Source organism: Botrytis deweyae (genome assembly GCF_014898535.1).
Source record: "Botrytis deweyae strain B1 chromosome Unknown BDEW_001, whole genome shotgun sequence".
Lineage (NCBI taxonomy): Eukaryota > Fungi > Ascomycota > Leotiomycetes > Helotiales > Sclerotiniaceae > Botrytis > Botrytis deweyae.
In genome coordinates, this window is record NW_024066208.1 from 2366044 (window position 1) to 2378916 (window position 12873).

Consider the following 12873-nt stretch of genomic DNA (forward strand, 5'->3'; position numbering starts at 1 on the left):
CATATTAATACTCACTCAAAATAAGTTAAGTGATTTGAGCTCTTGGCGGATGAAATTCCTCGTAGGGTGAAGACTCGGAGCGCAGTATGGGATGTCTGAGTGAGTGTCTAATACGAATAATTCGCAATTCAAGCAAATAATATTTCCACATTTAAGATGTACTAATAGAGTATGATGCGCTCTAACCAAATTGGACAGAATATATCATGGCCTTCGTATAAGTCATTATAACCCCACACTACCCCGCATTACTCGTCTACTCCGCATGTTCAATAGGCTAAATAAAAGTTTTAGGGGAAGATTGTCTACCGTATCTGGTCGGCATAGGATCGCATGATTCTCGCCATTTCGGTATGTTGATCCGCCGTCGAGGTTTCATTCAAGGGACTGGAATAGCAAATAGATGAGCAGATCGCGAAAACCCCCAGCTAGATAGCAGTTTGTGAAACAGTCAGTATGTGCGCACTGCGGAGTCATTCGGATTCTCAGCCAAAATTAGCAATAATGCATGCTGAATGGGAATCCATTCGTGACTCATTCTGTTCTAACAATGCTGAGCCCGATAAACCCACGGAATTAACAACGCTACCACTGCTACCACTGCTACAATTGCTATCACCCATGCGCCGATATCTGCCACCGCTGTTATGATAATCAGTACGGTCTGGTTCTTGCTGGCCTTTCCAACTTTCCTGCCGCTGGCAAATGCGGGAGAATTGATCAATAGAAAACAAGTTGTCGAGGCCTTCAACCCTCGACGTAATGCAAGCTCCAGGATTACACTGCAGGTTGGCAACGGCAACTTTGCTTTTGGGGTCGATGTAACTGGCTTGCAAACTTTCACTTCATTTGCGACTCTCTCTAGCTGGGGATGGCATAACTTCAGTTTACCGACTGCAGCTAACCAGACTTCCATAGACGGTATGATCTCTGTATCTTGTCTCGTCGCATCGCTAGATCATTGAATCATACTAGACTTCACGAGATTGGATTACTCGACTCATGGACGTCTCGTTAATTACGAGATCCAGAATCCAGCCGAGTCAAATATTTCGGACTGGCTTGTTAATAATCCCCAGAGAATAAATCTGGGAACTATTGGATTCTCTGCAATCAATGAAGGCACACTTTCTCAGAAAATCCAGTTTTTAGACCTTTGGACAGGAAAGATTTCGTCCTCGTTTGCATTGAATGGTTCAAATGTCAATGTAACCACTTGGTGCGATCCAGATTTTGATACGCTGGCCATCCAAATTCATTCCTCGCTGTTGTCAGCCGGAGAGTTGGGGATCTTCTTTGATTACCCCTACCCCGATATCACCAAGTTCGATTCGCCTTCGGTCGGAGTTTTTAACGCGGTTACGAAACACGATACGAAATTTTCAACGAAAATTGGAGCCGCCGTCGTAATCCAGCACAATATAGACAATACCACATACTTTAACTCGATCACTTGGAACGGTGATGGCCAAGTCATCGGCCCGCTTCCTGATACCCATCGTTACATACTCGGCTGTGCAAACGGAGTAACCCAGGCGCAACTTACCGCACAGTTCTCCCCATCCTTCATGGCGGGAGAAAAAGACTACTCCTCCATTGCCAACGCGTCCATCACATGGTGGGAATCTTACTGGCAGGACGGAGCTTTCATTGACTTGACTGGATCATCATCGAGTAAAGCCAAAGAGCTTTAGCGCAGAACAGTCCTCTCTCAGTATCTGCTGGCCATTAATGAAGCACCCAACAATATGTCACCACAGGAGTCAGGCCTGACCAACAATGGATGGTATGGGAAATTCCACCTCGAGATGACGCTGTGGCATCTTCTTCATTGGGGTCGATGGAATCGTTGGACCATGTTGTGGCGTAGCATCCCAAAAATGTACGATTTATTCCTGCCGTCATCATATCAACGAGCAAGGAGACAAGGTTATGATGGTGCTCGCTGGGAAAAGATGTCTGATCCAACGGGAAGATCTACACCAGGCGATATCAATGCCCTACTTATCTGGCAGCAGCCCCATCCAATGTATTTTGCAGAGCTCGAATACCGTTCATTCCCAAATACCACCACTCTACGGAAGTGGAATTCCATTCTAGAAGCTTCTGCGGATTTCATGGCATCTTATGCGTTCTATAACCATAGCACAAAAGTATACGATGTCGGCCCACCTATGTATCCTGTGTCAGAAAATACCAATGAGAACGTAACAATAAACCCGGCTTTCGAGATTGCTTACTGGAGATTTGGGCTAGACATCGCCATTACTTGGAAAGAAAAATTAGATGAGAAGGTGCCGACAAGCTGGACAACTGTCAGAGATAATCTCGCTCCACTACCTACCGTTGATAGTGCATTAGCTGTGTACGAAGGAATCCCTGACATGTGGGGCAATAATATCACCGTTGAGGACCACCCGGCGATGACAGGTATATATGGTCTTCTACCACCTCCAAGGAGTGGCCCGGCGCTGAATATGACATGCGTCAGGAATGCCGCAGAGAAAGTTCTCAAGCAATGGAACTGGGATAATCTTTATGGCTGGGACTGGCCACTGCTCGCAATGAATCAGTTGAGATTAGGTAATGTGAACCAAGCTATGGCATACCTTCTGGATCCTGCGTTTTCCTTTGATGACGCAGGCTCACTCTGGACGGAAAAACGGGCACATCAAAGCCGCTAAAATCAAGACTTTCTTCAAAACATTATTAATTCAAAATTCAATAATAATTTGAAATAACATAGTAAATTAAATATAATAAAATAATATTATAGAATATCAACCTGTAAATAATTTGCTTCAAACAAAAATTAAAAATATCGATCATTGATTTAAAAATGAATTTCGGAAGTGATAACATATTTTTGGTGTGTCCGTTTTTCCGTCCAGAGTGAGGCAGGGTATCCGGAGAGTAATAGAGTACCCACTCCGTACTTCCCGGGAGCGAGCGCCTTCATGCTGGCTATGGCCATGATCGCGGGAGGCTGGAACAATGAAGTGGGACCTCACTTCCCCGAATAGTGGATCGTGAAAGTCGAAGTCTTCTCGCCGGCCCTATGATGGGTCGGGCTTAGGAAAATACTTTAACCACATAGCACTAAATTCGGGCTGTCAAATGTTGTTGGTAGACGTACGGAAGTACCATCATGCTAAACGACGTTGCAACATTGTGTTTCGTCGTTAAATAGCTGGTAACGGCTGAGAAAAGCAACTTCGGCTAGTCATATACTTCGTACATTATCATTTCAATATACGGATATATTATACCCTACTTTAAAATAAGATTAACCTCAAGGCAATTTAGTGGGGAAAGCCCAAAAGCTTGTGTTTTAGGCTATAAGCCCCAAGCCTAAATTGATTAGATTGTAATTAATCTGCCTAATTTTGAAACAGAACTTTGTTTCTTTGCGGGGAATAAGCTTTGCATTTAATATCGGCACTTCGATGATTCGTCTCTCATGATTTCTCCCTTCGAGATCTGGAAACAGTTTCCCCACCTTTGTCTTGGTGTTGTGATCGATTTCGGGTCGCATGAACTGCGTGTTAATTTTCCGACTTAAGGTTAAATAGGAGTCAGGAGGATGAGCGGTTACAGATTGAAAATATACGAAGCAGGTGGAGACGATTTTGTACACTAATACGAAAATTGACTGCTGCCAAACGGCTTCCTCGTCCCTATGTGGAATCGGACGAAAGGCAGGGATATTCTCTCCTCATTGCTTCTCGAGGGCTGATTTCGGACGAGCATGATTCAAGACTATAAATCAAGACAAATTCTCACGACCAAAAGTTACAAAGCCACTATCAACAACTTCTAACCCCGACGCCCACCCACCATGCATCTCCTTCCTTCCCTCGCGGCGTTGTTCGCCTTAGCAACTTCGGTTACTGCACTCACATCCTCTTTGAAGCAGGTCACCGCATTCAAATCTGGACCCACGGCTGCTGGCATGTATATTTATGTCCCAACGACTAAAAAAGCCCTCGCTCCAATCATCGTTGCAATTCATCATTGTCAAGGAACAGGATCAGGTTACTTTGGGGAAACAAAATACGCACAGTACGCTGACACTTACGGCTATATTGTCATCTATCCAAACTCTCCTTCTTCTGGTGGATGTTGGGATGTCTCATCAAAGGCATCATTGACGCACAATGGCGGCGGAGATAGTCAGACTATTGTCAACATGGTATCATATGCAGTCAGCAACTACGGTGGTGATGCATCCAAAGTTTATGTCACAGGAAGCAGCTCCGGCGCGATGATGACCAATGTCCTAGCCGGTGCATACCCCGAGGTTTTCCAGGCTGCCAGCGTTTATTCTGGCGTCCCGGATGGCTGCTTTTACGTCGCGAGTGCTACCGCCGGAATGGCCACGCCGGCGTGGAACTCTCAATGCGCGAACGGTAAAACCGTCCAAAGTGCTGAGACTTGGGGCAATCTTGTCCGCAGTTACTATCCTGGCTACACAGGGTCTAGACCGAAAATGTTGATGTAAGTCAAACATATCCTTCCAGTTGGCTCGTTTATGCTAATGTATGACTTTGAAGCTGGCACGGCACTGTTGATACAACGTTATACTACCAGAATTTGGCCGAATCGCTCAAAGAGTGGTCCAACGTCCTCGGTGTTACTTTCTCACGTAACGTCACCAACTCACCACAATCATCTTACACACAGATCGTCTATGGAGACGGCACAAAGCTCGTCGGATATTCGGCTGTAGGTGTAGGACACACTGTTCCGGTTCACGAGACAAATGACTTGGCATGGTTTTGTATTTCTCAAGCATGTGCAGGAAGCAGCACAACGAGTGTTTCCGGCATCACCACCTCAAAGACTGAGACTTCTAGCTCTTCCAATGTTGATACGACTTCTCCGGTTAGTTCGAGTACAGCAGCACCAGGTGGTTGTCTTGCTTCGCGTTACGGTCAATGCGGAGGCACGGGATGGACAGGGTGTTCGAGCTGTGAATCCGGTACAACTTGCACTTTTAGCAATGATTGGTACTCCCAGGTAGGTTTGAATCTTTCTGTAGAGTTTAATGCGCCCAGGCTAACTCATTCCAGTGTTCATAAATCCAACCTTCTGATAGCCACTACTATCACTGTAAATATTTCCAGTAGAAGCTATCAGTGTATATTTCGACGGACTAGCTTAAAAGTTTATATAAAGCCCTTTGAGCCAAGTTTATATTTGCATAATACTAGAGAAATGAGTTTCATTTGTGAAAATGAGAAAAGATGTCTAGTACTAGAAAAGACAAATTGTTTCTCCCGGCTGTTGATATGTAAAACTGCCGACATGAAAATTAAGGAGCTAAATTACTCGGTTCTCCACATAGAGCCCGGGTTCTATACTACAATCACTGGCAAGTATACCTTGCAACACCCACTTTCTGTGATTCCTCCAACTCAGCAGATCTCATTGTCGTCTTTCAGGCTATTGAAAAAATATATTGCGGTTAAATTAGGTTCTTGGTTTACTTTAGCCATCAATTTGGAATAGACAACTATGAAAGGAGATATATAGATTGAGTTGAGCAGCCTCATCGCATATTTCAGATATATCACTTGCATCCTATCGAACATCGCTTCCTTTCAAGATATCTTTTCCTTAGGAAAAATTTCATTGGGACATCATGATCTCCTTTACTACTGCTTTTGTCGCTGCTGCGGCTGTAGCTGGCGTTTTCGCCAGCCCTACTGGAGCAGCACCTGCTGAGCTCACCAAGCGCAATAGTCCCAACGCTCAAATCAAACCCTCTTTCTTCCGTCATCTCCCTTCCTTCAAGAATCAATTCAAAACATCTGCATCCTCAATTCTTCATATTCCCTGACATTTTCACATTACTTCCGGATCCGAGAATTGCCTATTTCTCTGCCCTTAGTTATCATCATCTGTCAATCTTCGCAAGACCTACCTACCTGGATAGATATTGATATTGCTAAAGACATGGACGATAATCATGTATGGATTCACCATCAACTTCTATTCTTGAAGAAAAAAACATCCAAAGAAAAAATTCATATCTCATTATTCATCTTCTTCAAAAGCGGTATCTACGTAATTCCCCTCCTAGATTTAAATCCCGTAAACATCCAATGCATGTTCATTAATATACGCAATTCCCTCTTTCCTGTACGTATCATCCTCAGTATAACTACCCGTAACATTGAACACCAAGTTCTTTTCCCCTTCCGTGGTATTTCCCGCGTAATTAGGCCAGCTCACTCCAGTCTCCCCATTTGGAACCCCATGGACAATAAATCCTACCCATCTCTGACTCATTTCTTGAGCCAAGTCAAAGTAGTTCTGGGTTTTATTTGCGAATGGATCGACCGCGACTAAAGTATCATATCCAAGTCCTTGAGTATTATTAAAAACAAATGCTACTTCCTGGAAATGTGTCGCGCCAGTAGAAGCTGGTACACCATTTACAAGAACATCGAATCTATAGGTATAGACAGGCACGCCGAACTTGGTCCAGGAATGGGCGGTGAGACGTCGAGGCGCTTGCATGACGAGATCTCCCATGTAAGCGCAAACACGACGGTACTGAAGGCCGACTTTTGCTGTTAATGGGTTCTCGGGTGTGTAAAGCTCGGGATACATTTCGAGACTTGGAATGCCGACACTTTGATCATTTGGATAGAGTTTCTGAATCTCCAAATTGGCATCGGAACCGGTGAGCAATCCGGTGCTGTTTAGCACGTCTGAGAATTCAGAGTCGCTGTTGACTCCAGTACCATTGGGTCCATAGCCGGATCCAAAGGCCGTTCCTTCATCGGTATTTGTACCAATGAGATATGGAACTCTGACGAAATTTCCAGAGGAAAGTTGTTTGCTGGGATAATCGGCGATGAAATCATTGTCGATGTATGGAAAGAAAGGACCAATGCCACCAGCTGTTGTGTTAAGTGCTGCATTCATCTCTGAAAAGGGAAGTTTACGAAGACATTCCAAAGAATCTGTAGAGGTGGTGTTGAGACCGAGAAGGTATGCACAAGTTGTGTTTGCGACGACGGATGTGAAGAGTTTTTGGGGTGTTGTGGAGTTATAGACACCGGGGTAATCAGTTGGGAAAAAGAGAACTGCTGGACCACCCGATTCAGAAATTGCGGCGCGGAATAAACCATCATCACGTCCTATTTATTGTTAGTAAGTAGTCAAGTAGAAGAAAAGAGTCGAGGAATCAATAGATGAACAAACCATTGTAAGCCAATACTTGAGCACCAACACTGGCAGCTCCAGCACTTTCACCCCAAATAGTAACCTTTTCCTTGTCTCCTCCAAAAGATCCGATATTTTCATGGACCCATTGCAAAGCCAATCTTTGATCTCTGAAACCCAAGTTTGTATTTCCAGTCTCTAACATCTCACTGCCACCCAAAAAGCCCCATGCAGAGAGTCTATATTGGATTGAGACACCTATCATTGGTGTGCCCATATCTACACTGTTTTGAACAATGAATGATAGATTATAGCGAGCATCTCCGGAGCCACCTTCAAAGAAACCACCACCATGGATCCAAAAGGCTACAGGTAGTGATGCATTGAGCGGAACGGATGATGGGCGGATTACGTTTAAGTAAAGACAATCCTCATCAGTTTCTTGTTCGAAATCATCTGATCCATATCCTACACAGAATGGAGGGTATTCTGTTGCTGATTTGGAAGTTGTCCATGATTCATTTAGACTTTGAGGTACGCGGAAACGGAGGTCATTGATTGGTGGCTGTGAGTGTGAGGGTTAGTCACATATAAGGAAGAGGAGGGTGGAAAAGGAAATAGGGAGATGGAAGGAGGGAGAGAAAGAGAGAGAACGATAGAGAAAAAGAGAGGATCAGAAAGATGGCATAAAAAAGATAAAAGATGACCAACCTGAGCATAGGGAATTCCCAGAAAGAAATCTTGATTATAGTAACTATTGTGAAGTCCCGTGTAGGATCCATTCTTGACCGTAACACTCGGTGCGGTGGAACGAATCGTAGGAATTGCCGAGACCAAAGGAGCCCAGAGGGAAAGGACGGGTATGAGATCCCGATGGAGGAACATGATCAAAGAGGTAACAGTTAAGAGAATAAGGAACTTGATGGGAAAAGCTGGATGGGTGACGGCGGAATCATCGTGTATTTGTACTTTTCTCGAAAATGCTCCGTCCATTCTTGATTATGGATATTGCCTTGGCCATCTCAATTCTCATCCATGCCCATATCAAAGACTCGTTTGTCATATGGTATACGAATGGTAAAATGATAAAGTGGAGAAGTGACGAGTGACGAGTGACGAGTGACGTCCCGATGGATTCGATCTGTCATTGGATGGAAAGAGAAGAGGATCCATTAATTGTTTGAATTTGCGGAGTGCATGAGTAAGTGCCGAAGATTTACCTTTAATTGTACTGTCAAGTGAAGGATGAAAGAGAAAAGGGTGGATTGTCGATGGTGGATGGTGGATGGTGGATGGTGGATGGTGGATGGTGGATGGTGGATGGTGGATGGTTTATTACTAGGTTGAGATGCAAAGGAGGATGGGGTTGGGGTACAGAAATCTTGCAGAATTCCCAGAAGATTCCCAGAAAATTGGTGGGCAGCGGGGTAAAATGAAAATGAAAAGTGTGGAGATGCGGAGATGAGGGGGATGATGGTTTCCTTGGATAGCCTGGTTGGTGAGCGTGATGAAAGAGAAAAGTTGAATCGGCAATTATTCTTCCCAAGTTTGAAGACGGGAATCAAAAGGTGATTGATGAGAATCAAGTCCATTCTTGGGATTGATCGATGAAAATGGTGACCTCTCAATTGAGGCATTTAATTGACGGGCAATTGATGGGAATCGATGAGCAATTCTTCTGATTAGGTTGGACCTCGGGAGATGAACCTACAGACTACAGTATGCGTACGATATTGTTACTGGGTGGTGAGGGTAGTACTAGGTCGTAGGTATACAAAGTAAGTCAAGTGTCAATGTGATGGTGGGGTTAGAAATGGAGACGCTTGGGTCGCCGAGAGCAAAAGACTTTTCTTTCGCCGATGGGATGAACTAGTCTGGTGGTCCTGTCTCTCGAGAGGGATGTCAGTCTTGGCCGTCTTTCTTCCATGGTATAGAGAGGTGTATATGTACTGTACAATACATTAAGAACGTTGTTGAATTTGCACCGTCGAAAAAGTGTCCATGAGACTAATGAGAGTGGATTGTCTTTAGAAAGAGCTTCGAGCTTCTACCATCATCGATAATGGATAACACGTAGTAGACAATGAATCAACCATGATAGATTCGACGTTGCAATTGGTTCACCGCCGCATAAGATAGGGCACATAACAGTAGCCAGAAGTGATGGTGAAAGTGGGAGTTCGACTAAAGAGCGAGAGTCCACAATCAACTTGCACTCCACTCTACTCCAAGTTCCAACTTTCGATTTGGTGTGATTTGGATTGAAGAAGCTCGAGTACATACCGAGTACCTAATTCTAATCCACACCTGGGCATGTCATCATCCCCTGCTTGCAGAGATCCGACAAGTATATATCGGGTGTCGATTCCAAACAATTCAATTGTAAGATTACCTCAAATTCGAACTCATCAACTCACTCCCAAGAAGTGAGTCCCTGGATCGAAGTGGATTGTTCCAAATATACATAAAACTCTATTCAAATTCCACCGTCATGCCAATTCTTCCCCTTCATCCAAATCGCTATCCTCAATAACAGTAATAAGCTTTGGTTTGGTAATAGGACCGATTGTCTTCTTCCGCTTTAGTGATTTACTGCTTTCCATACTGATATTGGATACAGCATCGGAGTCGTCGGGATCAAGATAATCCATGAATGCATTCTCCTCTCGCTCGACATCTTGTGCAAGAAATTCATCTGCATCAAAGTAATCTTCTGATTCCTCTTCCTGTTCCTGTTCCTGTTCATCCTCTTCTTCCCCTTCATCGCCCTCAGCTTCCACAATTGCCTGCGATGTTGCAGGACCCTTTCCTTTCCTTGCTCTTTTTGGTTTCAATAATTTCTCCACAACTTTTTGACCTCTCGTTCGAAGAGATAATTCTTTCACCACATCATTCCATCGAATTTCGGTCTGACAACCAGGACACATCCCTTTGACAGGAACCAATTGTTCACTTGATTGCTCATCCTTCTCGCCTTGGAGAAAGTGTTGACTCAAGCATGTCATGTGGGTGATCGAATTACAATCTATGTTCGGACAAATGGTGTAGAGACCCGAGTTGTGTTGAAGGTCTTGGTCACAAATATCGCACGATTCTTTCATAACAGAACGAAAGACTCGTTCCCCTTTCTCTAAATGCGATTTGGTGTCCTCGTAGGCTACCTTCAAAGCTTCAATTCCATAGGGTCGGTCTCTGGTTTCACCATTCTCGTCACTCACTTTTGATTCCGCTGGTGGAAAATCTGTGATGATGGGCAAAGTATCCCTCAGAGATCCAGTGGCCGCTTTCGCCCATTTAACCCAAGCCTTATGAACATCCGGTGCAAAGAATCTTACTTCTAATGGCCATCGTGAAAATGATGAAACACTAAGTAAAATATGTAGGTTTGATAAGAGTGATTGAAGGGAATGTCGAGGTCTTTTTGGATGACCCGATCGTTTCTTTTGAGTGGCATGTGAAATTCGCGCTGATGGTGGGATGTGAAGAGTTATGTGTGGATTTTGCCAGGCCCATCTGCTGGAGGTTAGTAAGTGGAGGGTGTAAATTGAGGAGAATCATGGTGAGCATTGAACAAAGGGATGCGGTAAGTGAGGGAAGAAAGGGTGAGTAAGGTAATGTATGTACTGAAGGGGTATAGATGTATACACATGTTGATCAAGATGTTTCAATTGTAGAAACGTCAACTCTCAAGGAGTGTCACGTGGATATATCAAGATGTATTGTTCAATATCAAGAAACTTACTCAAATTGTAGAGCGGCAATGGAGGTAGGAAAGCCGGTAACGATACAAGCCATTTCCCATGGTCTTGAATTGCCTCGACTTGTTCTCACGGCACCACCCTTTGCCAATCCATTATGTTGCCGAAGTCGTCTGACTATTTTTTCATGGGTTTAAATGTCAGAAAATGTAAGCTCACTCAAGTCTCTCGGTTTGTTATGTTATGGTATGTTGCATGGTTACATCTGATTATTGTACGTGGCCATGGATTGGATGTTGGGGAAGACTTTGAATAACCTCGGACGTACCTGGGTTTGGAGTGGAACCAACATATAAAGCACTATGTCGAATCGTTGAACGAAGAAGGTAACAACAATAAAATGCAGGCATGGGACGATCGATGGCCATTCGTTGATGAAGAAAATGAAGAAAATGAAGATATACTATAGATGTACTTTTTGGGGGCAATTCTCTTTATTTTTTCTTTGATTTGTTCGGATGCCGTTCTTGACTTAATTGCCACGCCACTTGTATCATTCTCTACGCACCCGACGCACGATGAATAAATTTGACGATATGGGTACTCGGTGAAATGGGCGATGTGACGGCGGTCCGGGGTAAATTCCCCAATTCCTGGTAGTTTTATGCGGATAGTATCAAGGAATGTAGAGTTGATGTGTTCGATGTGTTGTGTTGATGTGTTGTGTATGGTTTGTGTGTGTGTGTGGTGTGTGGTGTTTAAAGTTGTTACCTTTAATCAATAAACAAAATACAATACTGTACCTACCTAGAACTCTAGACCATCAAGCCAGCATCAGCATCAGCATCAGCATCAATCCTTGAAAAGCGCCAGAACCGCATATCTGGGAACACATCAACATATCAGATGAAAAACAGGAAGAGATGGAGTAGGTACTAGCGAGGTAGGTAATCAAAACAACCTTCCTAATTGAAATTGATTAATTATTAATAATAGTATCCTACGTGAGATTTCTACAGAGTACTACCTACCTACTAGGTACTCGAGTATATACATAATAAGAACCCAGCAGTAAGCAATAAGATGTTGGTTCCAGTACCTAGTACCTACCCTACATAGACACCTACATCAGAAGTTCTCTTCTTCTCAAGTTACCTTGTCCCTGGTTGAATTGACAATTCTGACCACTTTGAAGCAAGTATTGATTGTACGCTGTATCCCCAAAAGACTCGGGGTAGTGTTTATTTTAGACTTGCATAAATGATTTCATACCGACGGGAGGAGCACCTACTTATCGCTGGGTGTCTAGGTATTGATAAGGCAAGGGCAGGTAGATCAGATCAGATCAGATCAGATCAGATCACCAGTTCAGATCAGTCAGTCCATCCGTTAATCTGAATTACTCCAAATGAAAGTCACTCAATCACCATTAACTCATTTACTCATCCACTCACTCATCCACTCACTCACCAGTAAGTAGTCTTGTACTGTAGTCTACCTAGGTACTACTCATCCTACTCACTCATCATCAATCATCACCCCGCTCAACATCCCAAAATCTACGTCGTAGAAGAATTAACTTTGGCTCACTCCACTCCGTGAAAAAAACCTGGAAGCCACTGATCCATTTATCCCAGTATACATCTCACACATCTTTTATGAATTTTGATATCACAACCTACCTAGGTAGGCAAGCTTCCCGAGCTAAACGCTTTTCGTCATTTGTCAACGTCAAATGCTTTTCATTGGTGAGCCAAACGACTTCTGGCCTGAGGTTGCAAATTGACCCCATGCAATATAAATCGCATAGGGAAAGCTTCGAATTAGTAGGTGGGTAATAAATTGATACGGACGGGAGAACGGGGGAATGTCGATGTGAAGGTAAAATGGAAGAAAATGGGGAAGAGGAATGAAGACGATGGGGAACATTGGATGAATGGAAAAGAATTGATTCGTATCAAGATTTCCAATTAATCTTATCGTTCTTGCTTCCATCTGT

At 43.7% G+C, this 12873-nt stretch overlaps 6 protein-coding genes across 6 annotated transcripts; 4 read left to right on the forward strand and 2 right to left on the reverse strand.

The window, feature by feature from the left end:
* Positions 1–103: 103 nt before the first annotated feature.
* EAE98_000708 (uncharacterized protein) lies at positions 104–1694 on the forward strand (the record flags this gene model as incomplete). Its single annotated transcript, XM_038948326.1, has 2 exons — positions 104–921; positions 976–1694. Exons 1-2 carry the CDS (start codon positions 648–650, stop codon positions 1692–1694), a joined length of 993 nt encoding a protein of 330 aa, XP_038816003.1. The 5' UTR covers positions 104–647.
* A 54-nt stretch (positions 1695–1748) lies between these two features.
* On the forward strand, positions 1749–2684 carry EAE98_000709 (uncharacterized protein; the record flags this gene model as incomplete). Its single annotated transcript, XM_038948327.1, has 1 exon — positions 1749–2684. One exon carries the CDS (start codon positions 1749–1751, stop codon positions 2682–2684), a length of 936 nt encoding a protein of 311 aa, XP_038816004.1.
* Positions 2685–3838: 1154 nt separating this feature from the next.
* On the forward strand, positions 3839–5081 carry EAE98_000710 (uncharacterized protein; the record flags this gene model as incomplete). Its single annotated transcript, XM_038948328.1, has 3 exons — positions 3839–4497; positions 4554–5019; positions 5073–5081. The coding sequence occupies 3 exons, from the start codon at positions 3839–3841 to the stop codon at positions 5079–5081; spliced, it is 1134 nt and encodes a 377-aa protein (XP_038816005.1).
* A 563-nt stretch (positions 5082–5644) lies between these two features.
* EAE98_000711 (uncharacterized protein) lies at positions 5645–5842 on the forward strand (the record flags this gene model as incomplete). The annotated part of the gene is made up of 1 exon (XM_038948329.1): positions 5645–5842. The coding sequence occupies one exon, from the start codon at positions 5645–5647 to the stop codon at positions 5840–5842; it is 198 nt and encodes a 65-aa protein (XP_038816006.1).
* Positions 5843–6087: 245 nt separating this feature from the next.
* Positions 6088–8169, reverse strand: EAE98_000712 (uncharacterized protein; the record flags this gene model as incomplete). The annotated part of the gene is made up of 3 exons (XM_038948330.1): positions 6088–7151; positions 7216–7741; positions 7888–8169. The coding sequence occupies 3 exons, from the start codon at positions 8167–8169 to the stop codon at positions 6088–6090; spliced, it is 1872 nt and encodes a 623-aa protein (XP_038816007.1).
* Positions 8170–9665: 1496 nt separating this feature from the next.
* On the reverse strand, positions 9666–11302 carry EAE98_000713 (uncharacterized protein; the record flags this gene model as incomplete). Its single annotated transcript, XM_038948331.1, has 3 exons — positions 9666–10689; positions 10919–11051; positions 11203–11302. 3 exons carry the CDS (start codon positions 11300–11302, stop codon positions 9666–9668), a joined length of 1257 nt encoding a protein of 418 aa, XP_038816008.1.
* Between the last annotated feature and the right edge of the window lie 1571 nt (positions 11303–12873).